Source organism: Mastigoproctus giganteus, chromosome 7, assembly GCF_048544385.1.
Source record: "Mastigoproctus giganteus isolate SK-2022 chromosome 7, ASM4854438v1, whole genome shotgun sequence".
In the NCBI taxonomy this organism is placed as follows: domain Eukaryota; kingdom Metazoa; phylum Arthropoda; class Arachnida; order Uropygi; family Thelyphonidae; genus Mastigoproctus; species Mastigoproctus giganteus.
This window is the reverse complement of record NC_143581.1, coordinates 144520296-144541489: the sequence shown is the minus strand read 5'-3', so window position 1 is coordinate 144541489 and position 21194 is coordinate 144520296. Positions and strand designations below refer to the sequence as shown.

The window sequence follows — 21194 nt, the reverse complement described above, 5'->3', positions numbered from 1 at the left end:
AATGCAGACAGGCTGCCAGGCCAGGTCATGGGGTTTTGTCAATGATATATAGGAATTTTGCTAGCAGGGAAAAGGAGGTGATTGTCCCTCTGTATAAGGCAATGGTCAGGCCACGCCTTGAGTACTGCGTACAGGTCTGGAGGCCTCATTTTAGGAAGGATGTAGATTTGCTTGAGCATGTACAGAGAAGGGCAACAAGATTGGTGAGGGGAATGAAGGGATCCTCTTACCAAGAGGGGCTTAAGTTCTGCAAATTGCAGTGGCTGGAGACTAAGCACCTGCACGGTGATCTGATTGAGGTGTACAAGGCCTTGAATGGGTTGAGCATGCTGAATTCTGATGGGATCCTTCCACTTGTTCAGATTACAAACCTAAGGAGGCATGAATTAAAATTAAGAAAAGACAGATGTAGAATAGATGTGCAGAAATTTGCCTTTAGCCAGCGTGTGGTTAATTGCTGGAACAAACTTCCATCTGTCATTGTGGAAGTTGATAGGTTAAATAAATTTAAGGAGGAACTGAACAGGTATTTGGAGGGAATGGTGTGATTTTTTTTTTTTGGCTGATGCTGCATAAACTCATACACTTGCTTTCTTCCATCACATGCCACTACTACTACTACTACTACTACGTATATCAAGCTTATTGTCTAAGTTTGCAGATGATAAAAAGTTTGGCTGGATGGTTGACAGAAATCAAGCATACTACTGCAGCAAGACCTAAAAGAATTAGCCAGATGGCTGCGAATTGTCAAGAGAGCTTTAACATTGGTAAATGTGAGGTACTCCATATCTGCAGCAGTAATCCCAGAATAACATACCAATTAAATGGTACCACACTCAAGGTGGTGGAAAGTGTGAGAGACCCAGTGTTAATTGTGCAGTCTGATGTGAAGTTCTCTTTGCAGTGCAGGCAGGCTTCTAGAACATGGGTTCTTTTAGTTGTATATAGGAACTTTGCTAGAAGACACACAAGGAGGTGATTATCCAATTATATAAGGCAATGGTTAAGCTTCACCTTGAGTTCTATATATAGGTCTGGAAGCCTCATTTTAAGATGGGGATCTCTTGGAACTGGTTTAGGGAAGAACAACCAGATTAGTCAAGAACACAGTGGAGTACTCTTACCATAAAAGACTTTGGTTCTGCAAATTTCTGCACTTGGTAACTAGGCACTTGCAAGGATACCTGATTGAAATGTCTAAGGCTTTAAATGGATTGAGTAAACTTAATGGTCATATTCTAATTCTTTCTCAGATAACACACACAATGGGGGCATTAACCTATATTGAAAAATGCATGGCTACAGAATAGATATGCAAAATTTGCTTTCAGCTATAGGTAATTGATTAATGGAACAAACTACCATCTGGTGTTGTGAAAATGGGTGGTTAGGATAAATGTAATGAAGAATTAGACATATTATTAGAGGAGATGGAAAGATGAAACAGGTAGTATTTTATTTTATTTATTTATTATTTTTATTTATTTTTTTGGCTGATGCTATATAAGTTTGCTTTGTTACATTATTTGCTAGTACTGCCATTATAATAATAAATATTATATCAGTATATATTTCATTGGCTGTGTTAAACCAAAAATTGCCAAATGCAAAGTAGTATGATGATGATTGATTAGATAAACTGCGATAATTTCTTCTCTTTAGTGAATGATGCTCTTTATTTAAAGTGAAAATGTAATACCATGGTGACCTGCTTTGAAATATTGAGGGCAATACATTTTGCAGCAAATTAATGTTGCTAATTATTACATTCTAAGACTATTGCAACCCCAATTACAGTTAATTGTTCATATTAATTTGTAAGAAATGGTCTGCAATATCATTCCTATGCAAGGTTTGTATTTTTGCATCAAGTTTTAAAACATGTAGAAATGGAACCATTACAATTAGCCACTTATTTTGTTCTCACCTCTGAAAAAGAGCATAAAGCTTCATATATTATAATTTAATGTAATACATTAAATTATAATATATGAAGTAATACATTAAATTATACATTAATGTAATACAGCAGTGGTTTCCTGTAATGGTGTTCTTTAGTTATCTTTATCATAAAGAACTTGAGCACTTTTTCAGACATTACTTTCATTAATAAATACTTATGTATAAGATGTGTTTTTCTCTAATCATGCATAATTTTGATAATATGAGCTAATATTTTGAATTCTTTTAAAGTTTTTTTAATATATATTTTTAATTTTAGACTTTAAGCCTATTCTTAAATCAAACCCAGTACCAGTTCACATAGATAATCTGTCCAAATCTTGTGAGATATGGCTTGAAAAGTAAGTTATTACCCTTTCTGTATAACAAGCAGTAATGTTAATTATGTTGTCACTGTTATAATTATACTGTGTTTTGTCATATTTCCATGCAAAATATAATTTAATGTTCTTCTTCCTTCGCACCACAAACCTCTGAGATTCTTTGCTGCTTTTATAGGAAGTCTCCACTTAATACTATGGATGTATTCCAAAAAGAGCTGCATAAAGTGAAAATGTTCAGTTAATATTACATTGTTCACAATAAATAATGTAAAAGGTGAAGGATTGCATCCCAGATTGAAATAGAATTTTTAATGATATATATTTAAATTTGATGCTTGAGAGATATTTTCAGTCCACATTCCAGAAGTTGGCTTCTGATATCAGTAGGAGTTTTTATTTCCATCTGCTCTCCTGGAACAAGACAATTTCCCATTTTCATTCCTGCTAACTTTTAATTTTTTTAATAAAATCTTCAATTAACACATTGCTGCCTTTACGCATATATGCATAAAATGGCACTAGGAGTGATGTATTGCAATATATATGAGTGGTCGTTCTTCAGCAGTCAACCAGTGAGTGTTGTAAACATGTGAAGGCACCTGAAATTAACTATTCAGTATTGTCACACTGTTCGAATGCCATTATTAACACAAAATCACAGCAGTAATAAAATTAAAACGCAAAATGGCACTGTATTTCACTTTGAAATAGCCACGAACAAAATCTCAAACATTGAGTGATTAGAAAAAGAATGCCTGCAATAACCTCACACTGCAATGGCTCGCAGCAGAACTGAGTGAAAGCTAACTACCCCCCATCATACGCCGGTGCTAACAATGGACAATGGTACAACAATGATGCATCGAGGTCATCGTGGGTTCAAACAGTAGGTAAAGCCAACATTTGATTTTTAACTTCTGTAATGATAAATTAAGACTGTTTCTATGCTATACTGCATATATCTTTGAATAAATAATCTGAAACGAATGCATTAGTATTAGTTGAGGCATATGATGCAAGAAAGCAACTTTATTATTCAGCATCAGCCATCAGGTTTTGTGTTCGCCTGATGTTACTTGCAGACGAAATTGTGCACAAGCCAACATGAAAATCGAGTTATACCCACATTGTTCCCCAATACATCAGTCACGTTGGAGCAAATTCACGTTGCCAAAATGCACGTTATAGCAGAACTGACTGTATATGTAACAAGATCACTTATGGGGTGAGATGGGCTAAAGCTAATTATGAGAAAACACTAGCAAAGAGAATTAAGGATAAGTACAGGAAGTATTCATGTGAATACAAAATAGAAGAGAATAAATGAAATAGGTTCCTTAATTCATTGCAGTTGAAGGTCAATAGAAATGTTGGAAATGGCAGATGAGCTGAATGGATATTTCTCAATGATATTTATAGTTGAAAGCAAACTCTTGGAGAATATAAGAATGCAATCTTTGGGGAATGTTAAGAAATCAAATATAGTAAAATAAGCTTGCCCTCCTTTAACCTCAGCTAAAGTAGGGCTAGGCTCCAGGAAAAGATGATGTATAATCTGTTATAATAATAAAGGCTGCATGTGAGTGTATCAGTCTGTTGGATATATTAATGAGCATGTCATTAGACTGGGAAGATCCTGTTGGACTAGAAGTGCTGATGCCCCCTCAATCTACAAAGGTGGTGTAAAGAGGAGTTGGGTTATCTGACTGTAGTTAATATAGTTGATAACTATAGACCAGTGAATTTGATTTTTGTCATAGGGAAGATCATGGAGTGTTTGCTTAAAAATTAGATTCAGGATCATGTTGACAAGAATGGTAATGTGAATGGATCCCAGATTGGGTCCATTATAGAGAGGTCATGCCTCACTGTACACTATTGTGATGTAGTTATTAAATTGTAGGTAACAATTTTGACATTATATCTAGACTTCAGTAAAACTTTTGATGTCCCTCATGGAAGGCTGCTATATAAGTTAGAGGAAGTTGAAGGTACTGGTAAGATCCTCTGTTGAATCACACACTGTCTAAAAGATAGTATCAATCATTATGGTCATTAATGGTCAGTTGTTAGAGCAGACTAGTGCAACACTGAGCCCGGAGAGACCAAGTGGATTTCCTCAGGGCTTGGTGTTGGGTCCCCTCCTGTTTTTAATTTTCATAAATGATATTGAGGAGGGTATCCAAGGGAGGCTGTCAAAATTTTCTGATGATCTGAAGGTAAGACAGGTGGTTAACAATTCAGGCCATGCCAGTTTGCTTCAAAAAGACATGGCTCAGTTGCATATATGGTCTAAAAAATAGCAAATAAAGTTTAATGCTTCTGAACATATGGTTATACATTTGGAGAGCAGAAATCCTGGAGTTAGATATAAGCTAGAGGAGGGAGCTAATAGTTGGTAACTTTTTTGCAGAAAAATGGAAAGCTCAAGTTTTCATTACAATATGAAATCTGATTTGATATGAAATTTTTATGCACTGTAGACAAGTGGATAGAAAGGCACACCCTGTCCTGTCTGTGATTTATGAGACTTTTGCTAGTACAGAGAAGAATGTTATTCTTTATCTATGCAAGAGATGGTTAGCCCACATTGGGAATATTATATTCAGTCTGGCAACCACACCTAAAAAAAGATGTAGGACTTCTGGAGAGGGATCAGAGAAGGTTAACCAGAGTAGTGATGAGTGTGAATCTTTGTATATGTGAAGAATAGCTTAGGATTGACTGAAAATTTGACAACTAGACATCTAGGGAGAGATTTGATTGAAGTGTATAAGGCATTGAAGAGGTTAAGTAAAACGAATGTTGTAAATTTGTGCTCTCTCTTGTAGGTGAGAAAAGAACTAGGGGCCATAAATATAAAATCTCAGGGAATAGCAGAAGATTGGATCTCATGAAGTTTATCTATAGGCAGTAGGTTGCCAAACCTTGAAATAAGTTTGCTTCCAATGTGCAGAAGCAACAACTTTAAAGTGGAATTGGTTAGCCATCTTGTGGGAGTGGTAATAGTATGAATATTAGAAAACAGGCCTTGTGCGTTGGATTGCGTTATATCATCAAAGTTTCTTGCGACGACCTACTAACTAGTTAAAATAAATTTATTAAAATAAAAATATAATATATACATAAGATAAAACAGAAATAAAATAAAAGCGTTAAAGTACAATAAGATAAAAGTGTTAAAATACAATAAGATAAAAGAGTTAAAATATATAGGAACTTTCGAAGCGAAGTGCCTCTTCATCAGCTAGTCTTTGACTGATGTACTTCAGTATATATTAATGGCTACAATAGCACAAGTCAGCTGGGCATGATCCTGTATCACGAGTCTGGTGTCAGTAAAGCAGAATTATGTACACATAATGAACACCAGTGCTCATCGCACTGCAATACAGTACATTCTATAATAGGGTGTAAATGTACTCCCCTCATCCGATTCATAGTACTATTATTGGTGGCTATGTGTAGTGCTTCAAGCCATGAGTGCTGGCGGTAATCACGTGAATAGTCGACGATTTTGATATCCCACTGGGGATCAAGATTGTGCTGCTCAACCCAATAATGTTCGGCGACTGCGGAGCATTCAAAATTAGCGGTTCACAGAGCCACCTCATGTTCAGAAACCCGATCTTTCAATCTTCTACCAGACTCACCTACATAACACCCCCCACAATCCGGAAACGTAATATGGTATATGGAACCACTCCATAGGAAAGGAGGAACAGGTGTTTTCACCTTAGAAATAATGGATTGTAATTTCCTCCCCGGAAGTTGCACGCATCGTATATGATGGAGACGCAAAATCCTAACAAGACGTTCCGACTGAAGTTCAAAACAAACTTGAGTAGCAAACAATTATCTAAGGAGCAACATGATCTCTTGACCCTCAGCATGAAGTTTGCAGTCCTTCCTTGTAAACTGCCCATTACACATTTGGCTATGGGTGTGGAAGCATCTCTTGACAAGCTACCTGAAGAGACTGCTAACATAATTCGCTTTAAAACAGCTTCAATTTTACAGCACATCCAGCCTATTACTGATAACTTCAGATGATGTCAACGGGAAGCTCTTTCTTCTTTGTGCAAAGATGGCACTATTGTAGTTTTGCCTGCAGATAAGGGGCGGCGCACTGTTATCTTGGACAAGTCGGAGTATATTCGTAAAGCCCTGGCTCTATTACAGGATTGGGAGGTTTATGAAACTGTGCAAGACTCCCCTGTGAAAGTGTTGGAGAAGTTGGAATCTAAAGTTAATAAACTTGTGCATTCTTGGTTTTTTGCCAATAAGATTACCAAGAATGTCCGCTGGAAGCTTCATGTGACATGTTGTTGACTCCCGCAGTTTTATGGACTTCCAAAAATCTATAAACCTGATGTTCCTTTACAGCCCATTGTGTCTTGTTGTCATACACCTACGTATGAACTTTCTAAACATGTTGCCAAGTTATTAGCACCCCTTGTTGGGAAAACTGTTTACACTGTTTCCAGTAGTATGCATTTTCTGCATATTATTAAAGATTTTATTATTTCTGAGAGCAAGGTTATGGTCTCCTTTGATGTGGTTTCTCTGTTCACTTCTGTTCCTGTACAACAGGCCATTGCCTGCACGAGACATCTTTTGAGGAGGGATGCCATATTGGGAGATAGAACCTCGCTCTCTACAGATGATATTTGTACTGCTCTCAATCTGTGTTTAACAGGGGGTGTGATCATGTTCAATAACTCTCTGTTTTGCCAAATACAGGGCACAGCTGTGGGTGCCCCTGTTAGTCCTATCATGGACAATATCGCCATGGAAGAACTTGAGAGTCAGATTTTCTTGAACTTACCAATTCCTATCACTCTCTGGAGTCATTATGTTGACGATATTTTTGCAATTCTACCCCGGGGATCAGAATCTGGGTTGCTGCAATATCTCAATTCCCTGTTGCCCGTCATTCAGTTTACGATTGAACTAGAGGTTGATAATACCCTTCCTCTTTTGGATGTGTTAGTCCAACCCGTGGATTCGCATTTAGTAACTTCCATTTTTAGGAAGCCAATGTGCGCAGACCAATTTACCAATTATGGCTCTGCGCACGCCCCTGGTCATTTATGTAACACTGCGCTTACATTATTCTCCCGCACTTGGATGGACTCTAGTTCGACTGGTGACAGGCAATTGAAGATTTCAAAAATTAGGGTGGCGCTTTCAAATTGCGGTTATCCACCTCATGTTCTAGATAGATGTGAGCTTCAGGCTCACGAATTTGTTACGAAATCTTGGGTACACTGATCCTCTAACTAAAACCTTTCACAAGCTACTGTTCTAATTGATTCTGTATTAATTGTAGAAAAAAAAAATAAGTTGGTTGTACTACTCATCAATACAATTTATTCCAGAGCAAATAAAATTGCTTTTTTTTTTTTTTTTTATCACACTTTCTATTTAGTTATCTAGAAGGTCATATGTTCATACACCGATGAGTCAAAACATTATGACCACCTACTTAATATGATGTTGGTCCTCCACGTGCAGCCAAAACAGCTTGTACCCGGCAAGGCATGGACACCACAAGATTTCTAAATGTGTCTTTTGGTATCTGGTACTAACATGTAACCAGCAGATCCTTTAACTTTTGTAAGGTCCATGATTGAGACACCACAGATCGCAGTTGCTGTTCCAACACAAACCACAGGTGCTTGATGTCTGGGGAATTTGGAGGCCAGGGCAATACCCTGGAAGTCTTTCTCATGTTCTGCAAACCAGTCTCGAACAATCCGGGCAGTGTGGCATGGTGCATTATCCTGCTGAAAGATGGCGCCGCCAGAGGGGAAGACTGTTGCCATGAAAGGGTGTACCTGGTCAGCAAAGATGTTTAGGTAGGTGGTAGACATCAGAGTGCCCAGTACATGGACTACTGGACCCAGAGTATCCCAGGAGAACATCACCCAAAGCATGACACTGCCTCTACCGGCTTGTTTTCGTCCCACGGTGTATCCAGACACTATCACTTCCCCAAGTAAATGATGCACATATACCCGGCCGTCTACATGGTGCAACAGGAAATATGATTTGCCGGACCAGACGACCATCTTCCAATCACTCAAGGTCCAGTTTCGATGCTCGCGTACCCACTGTAGGCACTATTGCCAGTGAACCATGGTTAGCATGGGCACTCGGAGCGGCCTGCGGCTACGCAGCCCCATTTTCAGCAGGGTTCGATGTACTATGTGTTGTGACACATTACTCCCATCACCACCATTCCAATTACCGACGAGTTACGCCACCATCACCCTTCTGTTGTCATGTACCATCTGGGAGAGCCTTCACTCACCTTGAGCATCAATGAGCCATGGTCATCCAAATACCTTGCCAGCAGTTTGTGGGTTTCCCCTCCTCACACCACTTTCGGTAGGTACTAACCACGGCTGACCGTGAGAATCCCACCAGTCTGGCCATTACAGTTTGGCCTTTGTCAAACTCGCTTAAGTCCACTGCCTTTCCCATCTGAAGAACAGGAGTAATACTGATTAACGGAGCTCAGCATCAGGTTTTTTTTTATACCATGTCCCAAAACCCGCATACACGCTGTAGTTCACCTGCAGTTGCTTCGATTTGCATAACGACTTGCTGGTCTTAATGTTTTGGCACATGAGTGTATATCAGTAGTGAGATATGTCCACACTCGTGTATTAATGTATTTCATTTAATTGCGATGACTGACTGAGAAATGACATTCAGCTAGTATTGTTTATTATTTTACTATTAGTATTTTAATATATTTTTAAATGATTTGCAAATATTTCTTAATGATATGCCTAGACTTAAGTCTGAGAAGATCCAGTCAAAATGAAAACAAAATGCTGGGCATCTCAAACTCTGACACTTGATGTAATAAGATTTCAAGTTTTTGTTCTGCATTTCTTATAGGGTTGGTATGAGCAGCCGTCAATGCCTTCAAGGACTCCTTCAATATGTTAGCACTGCAAAAGGATTAGCTGTTATTAGAGAAGCTGTAGCAAAGCAGTTATTTCAGGTGACTATTTACTGGAAAGTTAAAACTTAACTCTCTAGTATGTCAGAAAAAAGTTGTGTCAGCAGGTGCATTGATGTAGATTGTACACCATTAATTTTTTTTGGAATAAGGCTAGAATAATTTCAAATTAGTTTAAAATTGTGTAGTTTGCTGTGCTATTCATTATGTTAATAGGATAAGGGATACAAATAGCAAAAATGTATATTTCTTCTGAATTGCGGCAGCATAACAGAGTATGAGCAATGAACCAGCTTTGTGCTTTCAAAATGTTTTAAATCGTATACATACTGTACTGTAAACCCCTGTGAATAGTGGGGGTTACATTCCTGAGAAATGCCGCGAATACTGAGTTATGGTTCCCATAGTAATAAAGGGGTTCCGATCCAAAGTATGAAATATATAAGAAAAACTAGTCTAAAATTTTGTCTATGTATATATTATATGTACATAGACAGTACATAGTGAAATGCAAGCATAAGGCATCGAAATGAAAATAAGAAACAATTTAATATTAAATGTAATATTTATTAGAAATTTCACACAAATCTTTCAATCCAGCGTCTTTGCTATAGCTAAAAAACTTATCCTGCCAGTGCTATCACCAGTTTCGCTAAAGTGTTGATAAAGGTGTTTTGCCTTTTCACGAATGATGAGTGAACTTAACGGAATTTTATTTTGAGTTCTGTCTTCTATCCACAGATTTAAAGCTTTTCCATTTTTTCTAATTTAACATCACGAGTTACAGAGCAAATTTTTGAAGCACTTAGCACGTTTTCACGGACACTACAACGGATTTTTTCTTCCGATTTCTTGATTGATCGTACCGTTGACTTATTGATTTTATAATGTTTTGCCACTGACGAGACACTTTCACCATTAAAAATTTTGTCTAATAACTGAATTTTACTCACTAATGTCATCACCTTTGATCTTTTCACAATTCGTAGCCATATTTTTGTAGGAGTTAGAAAAGAACTTGTCCACAATAAAGTCACTTTCTTCCATTAACACACTTGAAAAAGTCTGTTTTCCCTAACACACTGCAAAACGGTAGATTTTTCACTTTGTAAGCATATAAATTGATAAATTTATTCAATTTATAAGCATATAAATTAAAAGCAAACGACAAAACCTTCCATGACAAGCACAAAGCACATACTGAACAAGGATTAGCGAGAAACATCCACGCTTGCGATTTTGTCACCCCTCTCCCCACCACCCACTGAGCACTGTTTTGACTGGGAAAGATGATTTTAGCCACGCTCATGTTTTTTTATGGTGAAAAATGTTCACGGTGCTTTAAAATTCACATTTTTTTAGGTTTCATTTTATATTAAATCAATGACTGCGAATACAGATACCACGAATAACGGGGGTTTACTGTATATTGTACAGTTCAACTAAGGGCAGTTATATATTCTTCATTATTTTAAATTAATTTTTTTTGATTTAAGAATTTTAAGTTTGTCATGCTAAAAAAAATTACATCAGGGAGCCACATTAGAATACTATAAATGACTGATGATATATTAAAGAATTCTTATGTACTGTGATGTAACAACTAGATCGTAGGTATAGCTTAGCTTAATTATCAGCACTCACCTCATAGTAATCCGCTTAGTTTGATGAAAGTTTCAACATGTACATAGTAGTTATGAAATTTTAAAATTCCGATTAGTAGCTATTTTTAACTTAAAGAAATTATGAATTTAAAAAATTAGAAATTACTAAATTATGAGCTTTAAAAATTGTTAAAATTTGCCTAAGAAAGGAAAGTGCACATTCCATTCTATAGTTTTCTAATTAAAATTATGTATTAAAAATAAAATAAAAGTGAGATAAAAGCTGATAGCTGCGCACGAGCGATTTTCGAAACAGTCTTCAGTTAGCTATCGTGGAAAGAGAAGAACATGCAAAGTATGTTATATACTGTTTAAGTTGTTTAAGTTCCCGAAACGCATATCAGTGCACGTGGAAACTTTATATGTGCTAAATTCCAAATAGGGGAGAAGTTGATTGGAATCCTCTTGTTTAATATGTTGAACGATGTGTGGCGCTTAAACCACTCATTGACGAGAGCTTCATTTTGAAGAATTTTATAATTGGAATTTAGTTTAACTACTGTAATATCCGAATCGATGAGTGCGTTATGATTATAATATTGAACATGTTGTGTTAGTTCTGTACCCGATAAATCAGATTTGAAGCTATTAAAATGGTAGTAGACACATGTGTTAGAAATTTTTGAAGTCCCAAATTTAGCTGTTGTACTATCACCGTAACATGCTTAACAATTTGATTGACATCTAATCAAATATATAATGTTATTATAATCCTGTGTCACATATTCATATGTTGTCTTGTAAGAATTAAATTTAGAACCTAATTTATTATAAGATGTAAATATTAACTTGATATCTGTAGTCTTAAAAACACATAGAGAAAATCACATACAGTAATATAGTGATCATTATATAATTTGCAAATTGAATTTTGATTCTAATAAGCAAAAATCGATGAATATTATCCACAGGCTATAAAAATAAAGATATTGACAGAAATAATTGCAGAAATTGACACTTCATTATCAAAAGTTAATTACCAATTAAATGATGCATAAAAATCGGAAGAATTAAACAACAGTTTGTAATATGATTATAATTTTAAATAGTCACTTATTTTAAATTGCTTTAAATTATCATTACAAAGTCTTTATAGATTTTTCAATATTGTATAACAGTCTATATTCACGATCATTTGCACCAGTTTCTTCCAGCGTTCTTCTCAGGACTGCTACAGCTTTGCAAGTTTGCCAGTTTTGTAACTGGAATTCATTTGGGTTCTTTATTCTTGTCCGCCCTGTTGAAATTATCAGTAACAGACTGGGCAATTTCTTCTTCTTCTTCTGTTAAAGCTGTAGTAATTACCCGTTTATAACAGATTGTACAAACAAAAAGGCCCAATAAACCGAAAACCGCAAATTGTTTTATGGTTGTGATGTTCAGAAATGTGCTTCAGAAAAATATCAGAGGCGTTCAAAGTTGATTCTTATAACCGAAGATGTGATTCTAATAGACAATGAAAGCGTAATGCATTTTATTGATTTGAATCGGTTCTTTGAAATTTGATTCTCTTAAACGGCTGATTCTAATAACCAGTGATCACGATAACTGGCACTTACTGTATTTCAGTATAGCTGTACATACCTTCATCAGTGATTAACAAAGATTGGCAGTTGAAGATACCTGCACTGCAGCTAGTCACTTGTGCTTGTATTGTAAACCTGCAAAACAAAGGAACTACAGAAATAAAATTTGTGTCCTTGTGGCCAGAAAATTTTAATTTTAAAGAATATGAAAATTTAAAAACATTTGGTGTACAGTTTTCTTCCAAAAGCAGAAAAATTTGTGCGAATTTTAGTGTATTCCTCGAGTGTGGTATTTCTTCCCAGTCAGCATCATTTTTTTAATTGCAGACATACAGTATAGCCATAAAATGTCCTTCAGTCTTCATGTTGGAGTAAAAAAGGGTCCTGCCCTACCACTCCTAATAGTTTGTTTTGGATAATAAGACATGTGTAGTGATGTTTTTTTGATTTTATTATTTAATATAGCATTAACAAAGGCACGTGATGCAAGAAAGCAAGCTTATATAGCATCAGCCAAAAAAAAAACCCTTATTTCACCCATCCACTTGCTCCAAATATGTATAGGGTCAGAATTAAGGATGAATTTTTAAAGTTCCTTGTCCTCAAATATTTTTTTGGTATTTAACCTAAAAGATGTGATCGTTGAATTCATTCACTATGTTTGGAGGAATTTTTAATGAACCTGCTAGAAGGGTAATTCAGCCAAGTTCTGCACGAAATATATTTGATTGTTCCAAAACATTAACTCTAGGGATATTGCTTGCATAACCTAATCCATTGTATCAGCAAATTAGGTTATGCTGATTACTTGCTTATCTGCCATGATTAGACAGATAAGAAAAAACTTTTAAAAAGGTTTGAATTTGTTTTCTTTTAAAATATTTTTAGTATTTTTTTACATATGTGTGTATGCACATGAATAGCAAAAATTATGAGGTTGCACATATTTATCTTTCTAGCTTTAAGAAATAGAGTGAGGAATTCTATATGATTTGCCAGGTGACTGAAAATTAGAAAATTCTCTAATGTAATATCTAGCTTTTAAAGGAACCAAACTCATTTATTTCCACAAAATATGAGTTTAAAGTAGTGTATGTATATTTTTTAGGTTGCATCAGGAATGTAATAAAATCAACTTTTTGATGTTTATTTCTTAAATATTAGAATACAAAAGTTTTACTGATAAAATTGCAATTTTGTTAAAGTTCATAAATCAATGAGACCACTTTTTGTTAACTAATAATACTAATATATAGATTCTAAATAGAGTGTAATATTTATGAATTTCATCAGTTCTTGGAAATTTGAAAAGGAATTACTGCATATCCATAAAATGAAATAACTACATATAGATCCATAATAAGTTTCACTGTCAAACAAATTTTTGAATATCCAATAGATAATGAACAGAAGAATTGATGTTGTAATGTAACCTAGCATATTAATACACCTGAATTTCACACACTCAGGAAATACAAAGGAATTACCTTTGTATATCTTTTGGGTATTATTCAGACTTTTATCAGCACAGAAAAAACTTCCATTTAATGTATTAAAACAGAATATTCATACTATTCCCATTCTCACAATATTTCCTAATGCAAGGGAATATCTTGCCATATAATTTATTAATATTCTTCATTTGCTTTGTGTACTGGATCTCCCAAGACATTAATTAATATGGAAATTTGTTACAATAGACAAGCAAATCTTCCTGAAAAAAAGTACAGAAACAACATCTCACAGTGCTTGTACCAGGAAAATGATTTCCCTAGAAAGAATGGGTTTTTAGCTTGGACTCTTGATCCCTAAATCTTTGCAGATCTTGAAAGATCCAAATCTTTCAATGAATTACTTAGCTTATTTTTGTGTAGGGATGGTCACATAGATTTTCATACTGGCAACAGTCTATCATCAAATGCACTTTATTTTGAATTTGATGATGAAACTGTATTGTGAGTTTCTCATGAAGAAATTACTGGTGGTGACTTGGCAATAGCAGCTCTGCCATAAATTTCAAATTTGTGAAGTTTTTGCCCTTAATCTGAGACTTGCATTAAGAGCTACAGTTATTTTTGAGGCATCAGTTTTGTTTTTGGGCTACAGTCCATTTCTTTGTCTGGTGGTCTCTTTCATATCAGCTTCAATTTTCTGCCACAATTCATCTTATCAGATTTTGTTTATCCTTAACTTAATGAATGCAGAAATCTCTTTTGATTCAGTTGCTTGGGATATATATGAAAGAAATCAGCAGATAGGTTGATCATTTTCATCATGTACCTTTATATTATCACCTCTAAATAAAAATCAGCTTTTATTGTCTTTCCTTCACAGTACTACCTGCAAGAAACAAACAAAAAAAAAAAATCATCACTGCATGTTCACAAATACATCATACAACCATTAAAAAAACTACTACTTTCATATTGGGTGTTTCCATTATTTTGTCCACTCTTGTATATGTAGATCGGGTAAATGCATAATGGGTCTTTATAGCAAATGAGATATTCATTTTAAAAATGCAGATACAAAATGTCCTTTTAATAGCTTTGTATTTTAGAAGTATCAAATGTCTCTGTGACTTCTCAGCTCATGACAAACCATGGGAATTGACTTTTCTTGCCCTGATTCCATTTCCTCAGCTGTTCAACACAAATGTGACAGATCTGGTCCTTGAGGTTTGTCACCCACTCTTCTGATAGGTACAACTGCTGCCTGAGAGTCTAAAGCACTGATGATATTTAGATCCTACTTGTGGGTCAAATAGATCAAATTTCAGCAAAGTCTGGTCATTCTGCAACAACCAAGTCCTCTTCATGCACCATCATGATTTGGGATTCTTAGTAACCCTGTGTATATGCCATGTTCATGGTCAGGAACATTACACCTAGTAAACTGGAGATGACCACCCAGGTGAAAGGTATGAACTGGTCTAAGCAAGAGATGAGGCACGGCATCCACATGACACAAAGGAATGATCAGTTTTAACTGTGTCACCAATATCTACTGCATACTGGGTGGTAGATGGCCGGTGGTGATTCTCATCACCCAGTGTAATACTGCTACTTTGCTTATTGGAAGCCTGAAATGGTGAAACCCATTTTTATTCTCCAGAGTGAAGTTTTGGCATTCTCATCATCTTTCCTGTTGTAGTACAAGTTGTATCTTTTGAGGTTATGATGGGAATCATTGCAAGAACCAGTATTCCATACATTTCAGAAGTACAGCTTTAAAGTTGTTTTCATAGACTACTAGATAGTCAACTGGACCAAACCTATTGTTAACTCTCTAGGAGACATCCAGAGTAGCTAGCGTATAATTATGCTGCCTCTACTCTGCCAGATAGTGACTAGAGGGAGTCGGAGTAGTGTATGTGGGGCATTGTTGAGACTGCATATATTATATCAAGGAGCTGTGAATTCTTGCTCTGTGTGTGTGTGTGTGTGTGTGTGTGTGTGTGTGTGTGTGTGTGTGTGTGTGTGTGTGTGTGTGTGTGTGTGTGTGTGTGTGAGTGTGTGTGTGTGAGTGTGTGTGTGTGTGTGTGTGTGTGTGTGCGCGCACGCACCATGTACATAAATTTCATTAATTCATACATATCCCCCCATACATTTCCCTTATCTACTCAGTGAACCATAAATACTTGTCTTAAAAAAGATCTAAATCCTCCCCATAATTTCATTTGCCTCACAAATGATGTTGACTTGGTTCTAGTCTCCATTACATCCATTTTAACCTACAATCTGTCAAGACCCACTTACTAATTTTGTCTTAAACTCAACTATTGGTTGCCTTATTTGTTCCTGATTCCTTTTGCTTCAAAGGTAGTGTGCTTATGTCCACTCTGATATTGCTTGTCAGAAACTTTCTAATCTGAAATCTCCTCTATTTTGATCTCTGACTTTAAAATTTCTTTATCCCATTCAGTTAAATTCAACTATATTGTTCTCCCAACTCTACTAATAACTTAAAAGTTTTTGATTTCTTTCTTTCTCTAAAGCTCAGCTTTCTTCAACAGTGAAGTAATTTCACTTGGTGATTTTAATACTCACAACTGTCTTGAATTTTCCAGCTATATGGACCCAGCTGATGAAGTTGCTGAGGCCTTTACAATTACTGAATAACTTGTACAACTTTTTTATTTACCTATCCAATGCCGGCCACAAGCATGTTCAACTGGTTCTGCTGAAAAGGGCCCTGCATTCAAATGTTATAAATAATAATACTGTAAAATTTAAAAAAAAAATTTAAAAATCACTATAACAAAAACACCCCATATAAGTTTTGCACAGGACCCCAGGGCCACAAATAATTCTTGAACAGAACCCCACAGATTTTGGGGCTGGTCCTTTATCTATCAGAATACCAGACAGTCCAAACCACACATACGATGCTCTTTGTCTTTTCTTCACTAACAACCTTGTATGTAATCAATGTTAATTGTCTTCTAGGCACCTGATATCTCAACATAGTAGAGGTTTCTTCTACGAATGAACCTCTCTCTCTCTCTTTTTCTGATGACCATGTTCTGCCTTGTGTCATTTGCACAGTTGACAACTCTCTGTGTTTATAACAGACTCCATCTGTTTTGCTTGATATCACCCTTCTCCATCTCGCCATCATAATGTTGTTGTTGTTGACAGTTTCTTTTTTTCTTTCTTTCTTTTTTTTTTCCACATAAAAAAACTTATTTTTAAAAAATTCACTTAAAATTGGATTTTTTTAAAACAATAGTTCAAAAATTAATAAATTATTATTTAATCTATTATTAAAAATTAATTGAGGTTTTCACAGACATTCTCTCAGATATGCCAGACAAGCTGTACTTGCTACCTGTGAGTCTAAAACGCTGATGGAACTGATATTCGGGTAACACTCAAGTCAAGTGGACCCAATTGCGGCGAAGTCCGGACAGTCTGTGACAGCCAAATCCTCTGCTTGCACCTTCACGATGGCTGGACTGTTAGTAATCCTCGGCATAACCTCCATGCACAAGTACATGGTGGGTGACCATCCAGGTGTGAACCAACATAAGCAGGGGTCGAGGTGTGGTGCCCACACCACAGGGAGGAACGCCGCCCCTCTATGTTACCAGGCAGTACTAGGTGGTAGATGACTCTCATCAACCGGTGCAATACCACCACTTTGCTTATTGGAGGCTTGAAGTGGTGGAACCGATGTTTAGTCTCTAGAGCCAAGTTCCGGTCAACCCTTCCCCATCTCTTCCATCATGCAGGATGATTGATGACTTTTGAGGTTATGATGAACAGCGTGGTGAGATCCAATATTCCTTACATTTCGAGGGTACAGCTCTAAAACGGTGTTCGCAGGCTGGCCGCTAGTTAGTACACCGGACCGAACCTATTGGTAACTCTCTAGGAGGCTTCCGGATCAGCTAGCCTTACATTTCGAGGGTACAGCTCTAAAACGGTGTTCACAGGCCGGCCACTAGTTAGTACACCGGACCGAACCTATTGGTAACTCTCTAGGAGGCTTCCGGATCGGCTAGTGTATAATCTTGCTACCTCTACTCTGTCAGATAGTGACTGGAGGGAGTCCGAGTAGTGTGTATGCGGGGAGCATTGTCGAGGCCACGTTATGTCAAGGATCTGGGTATATTCTTACTATGTGTACGCCATATCCAAAAATTTCATTACTTCATACAGCATGTCCCACCCACTTTTTCTTACTATTGAATACACCATGAATTGTCAAACTAATAGAGCAAGCTTATCTGCGAAAAGATCTAAACCTCCCAAGCACTTCCTAATTCATTTCACAAATATACTTGGTCTCAATTCTAATCTCAACGATGTCCATTTCCACTTGCAGTCTGCCAAACCCCATGTACTTTTTCTGACAGAATCTCAGTTATCGGTTGATTCAGCTACTGCTCATCTCAGATTCCCAAATTATTAGCAGTATGATTCTTTTCGCATCAAAGGTGGTACTTGTGCATATTTCCGTTCTGATATTCCCTGTCAGAGACTTGGCAATTTGGAATCTCCTCTCTTTGATCTTCTCTGGCTTAAAATCTCTCTACCTCATTGTGTCAAATTCATCTGTTGTCTCTACCATTCTCCCAACTCCACTAATCACTTGGAGCTCTTTGACTTCCTCTCTTTCCAACTTCACTTTCTCCAGTCCAACTTTCCTAACAGTGAGGTAATTTTAATGTTCACAACTCCAGCTGGCTTCCGTTTTCTAGTCACACCGACCGAGCTAGTCGAGATGCTGATGCTTTTGCAATTACTAATTATCTTGCACAGATTGTTCATTTACCTACAAGAATACCGGACAATCCTAATCATACGGCTAATACGCTTGATCTTTTTCTCACAAATAACCCTTCTAAGTACACGGTCGAAGTGAGAAGTCCTTTAGGCACTTCAGATCACAACTTGGTGATTGTCTCTTCTCCAATGGAACCTTTATCTCATGGCTATTCCCAACTTCGTGTTGTGTGGCATTACAAGAATGCAAAATGGGATGACCTGTGAGACTTCAATTCTTCTTTTCCTTGGTCGGATTACTGTTTCAAAACTTCTGATGTCAACGTTTGCTCAGATCGTTTCAGTGAAATTATTCTTGCAGGAATGGAATCCTTTATCCCAAACTCCACTTTAAAATCTCGTCCTTTATCTAAACCTTGGTTTTCCAATAAATGTGCTAAGGCTGTTCAAGAGAAGAATGTTGCATATCGTAATTGGCTTGTTTCTAATTCTTCAATTTCATTTTCTGCTTACACCAAAGCTCGCAACAATTGTAAAGCAGTTATTAATCAGTCCAAACTAGAGTTTGAACAGGCTAAGAGTAGAAAACTTGCTTCTTGCCCTAATGGTAGCCGAGCATTCTGGTCTCTTGCTAAAGCTATTGGCCACAAATTTTGCCCATCTCTGTTCCCACCTCTGTCCAAACCAGATGGTTCTGTTGTCACTTCAGCCAAGGATAAAGATGACCTGCTAGCATCCCATTTTTCTTCCAGCTCATGCATTAACGATCTTGGTAAAACACCTCCCACTATTCCTAACACGCTCCATTCCCTCCTGTGGTCTTCCGTCAAAAGGATGTCAGAAGGATTTTGACGAATCTTGATGCTAAGAAAGCTCCAGGTCCCGATGGTATTTCTTCACTTGTTCTCAAAACCTGTGCTCCTGAACTTACTCCTATTCTTTGCTGCCTTTTTTCACTTTCTTATTCGAAAGGTGTTTTTCCTTCTGCTTGGAAATTTGCTTATATCCGGCCAGTTCCTAAAAAGGGTGACAAATCCCTTCCATCCAATTATCCTCCCATTGCAATTACTTCTACTCTTTCTAAAGTAATGGAGAAATCAATTAACCGCCAAATTTTAAACTACCTAGAAACCTTCCGTCTGATCAACGATCACCAGTATGGATTCCATCAGTGTCAATCCGCTGGTGATATTCTGGCTTATGTTACCCATTTATGGACTAATTCAATGGAAAGGTTCAGTGAAACACAAGTAGTTGCTCTTGACATCTCAAAGGCTTTCGATCGTGTTTGGCATAAAGGTCTTCTAAACAAGCTTCCATCTTATGGTTTGCCAACTGTTTTTAGTAATTGGTTATCCAGTTTTCTCTCAGATCGCTCATTGAGGGTGATGGTAGATGGCTCTCTGTCTTCTAACTTCTCCATTAATGCTGGTGTCCCCCAAGGTTCAGTTCTTTCCCCCACTCTTTTCCTCTTGTATATTAATGACCTTCTTCCATTGACTGGAAATCCTATCCATAGTTTTGCCGATGATAGTACATTGCATTCCACTTTCCATTTTGAGAAACCTTGTCCTGCTCAATCAGCTTCAACTTCTCGAAAATCTGCTACCAATTCCTTAAATGCCGATCTTCGGGCAATTCTCCCGTGGGGCAAAGACAACTTCGTTGATTTCAACCCTTCTAAAACTCAGTCTTGTCTTATATCTCACAAAAAGGATTCTTATGCTCCTATGCTTATCTTTAGTGACACTCCGATTTCTAGGCAAAATGATGTATCTCTTTTGGGGATTACCCTGACTTCTAATCTCTCCTGCCCCTCGACGTGGGCACCTGTACGTGGTGAGGGGACCTCCCAGTGATGCTGCTGGACTTCCAGACTAACATCACTGGGATCCAACGCCCACAGCCCAGGTTCCAGGCTTACATCAATGGAATCCGGCGTGTTTGCCGTGCGCTGCGACCCGTGGAAATTCAGAAAGGGGGATCCTGGTGGTTGAGGGGCCCAGCTTCAATACACCACTTTGGCCCCTGCTTCGACAAGACGGGTGGTCCTGGAAGGCCCGGCTAGGATCAATCGGCTAGTAGGCTCGCCTGCAAGGGTCAACCGTGTCAATGCCACGCCCCTACCCTCATGGTCCGAGGGACAGGATTCAGGCTGGCGGCGGTGCGGGTATATGCCACGCCCCTACCCTCATGGTCCGAGGGACAGGATTCAGGCTGGCGGCGGTGCGGGTATAGTGTCTGGGTAGCCCTGGCGTCCCACTCCCGAGCGCATTTATTGCATGCCGGGTAGTGGGCGTCCCTTTGGGCTCCGTGGTGGGTGGGGAGCCCGGGCACTGAACAATTTATAAAACTTCATGAATCCTGAGAAACATATCCCTTCAGGGGCCCCAACCCGGTCCCTATCTGAAAATAATGATGGAGAGGCAGATAGCATTATTGCTACAAAGAGGCAGCGAACCGAACTACCATCAGGGCCTGTTCCAAGGTTCTTAATAATGCATTCCACC

The 21194-nt window shown here is 37.5% G+C and overlaps 1 protein-coding gene across 3 annotated transcripts in view; it reads left to right on the top strand.

Moving 5' to 3' along the window:
• Cog1 (conserved oligomeric Golgi complex subunit 1) overlaps positions 1–21194 on the top strand; it is a 546651-nt gene that overhangs the window by 269890 nt on the left and 255567 nt on the right. For all 3 annotated transcript variants that reach the window (XM_090377929.1, XM_090377930.1, XM_090377928.1), the window contains 2 exons: positions 2225–2306; positions 9201–9306. In XM_090377929.1, coding sequence (XP_090234055.1) covers positions 2225–2306; positions 9201–9306 — 188 coding nt within the window. The remainder of the gene's footprint in view (positions 1–2224; positions 2307–9200; positions 9307–21194) is intronic.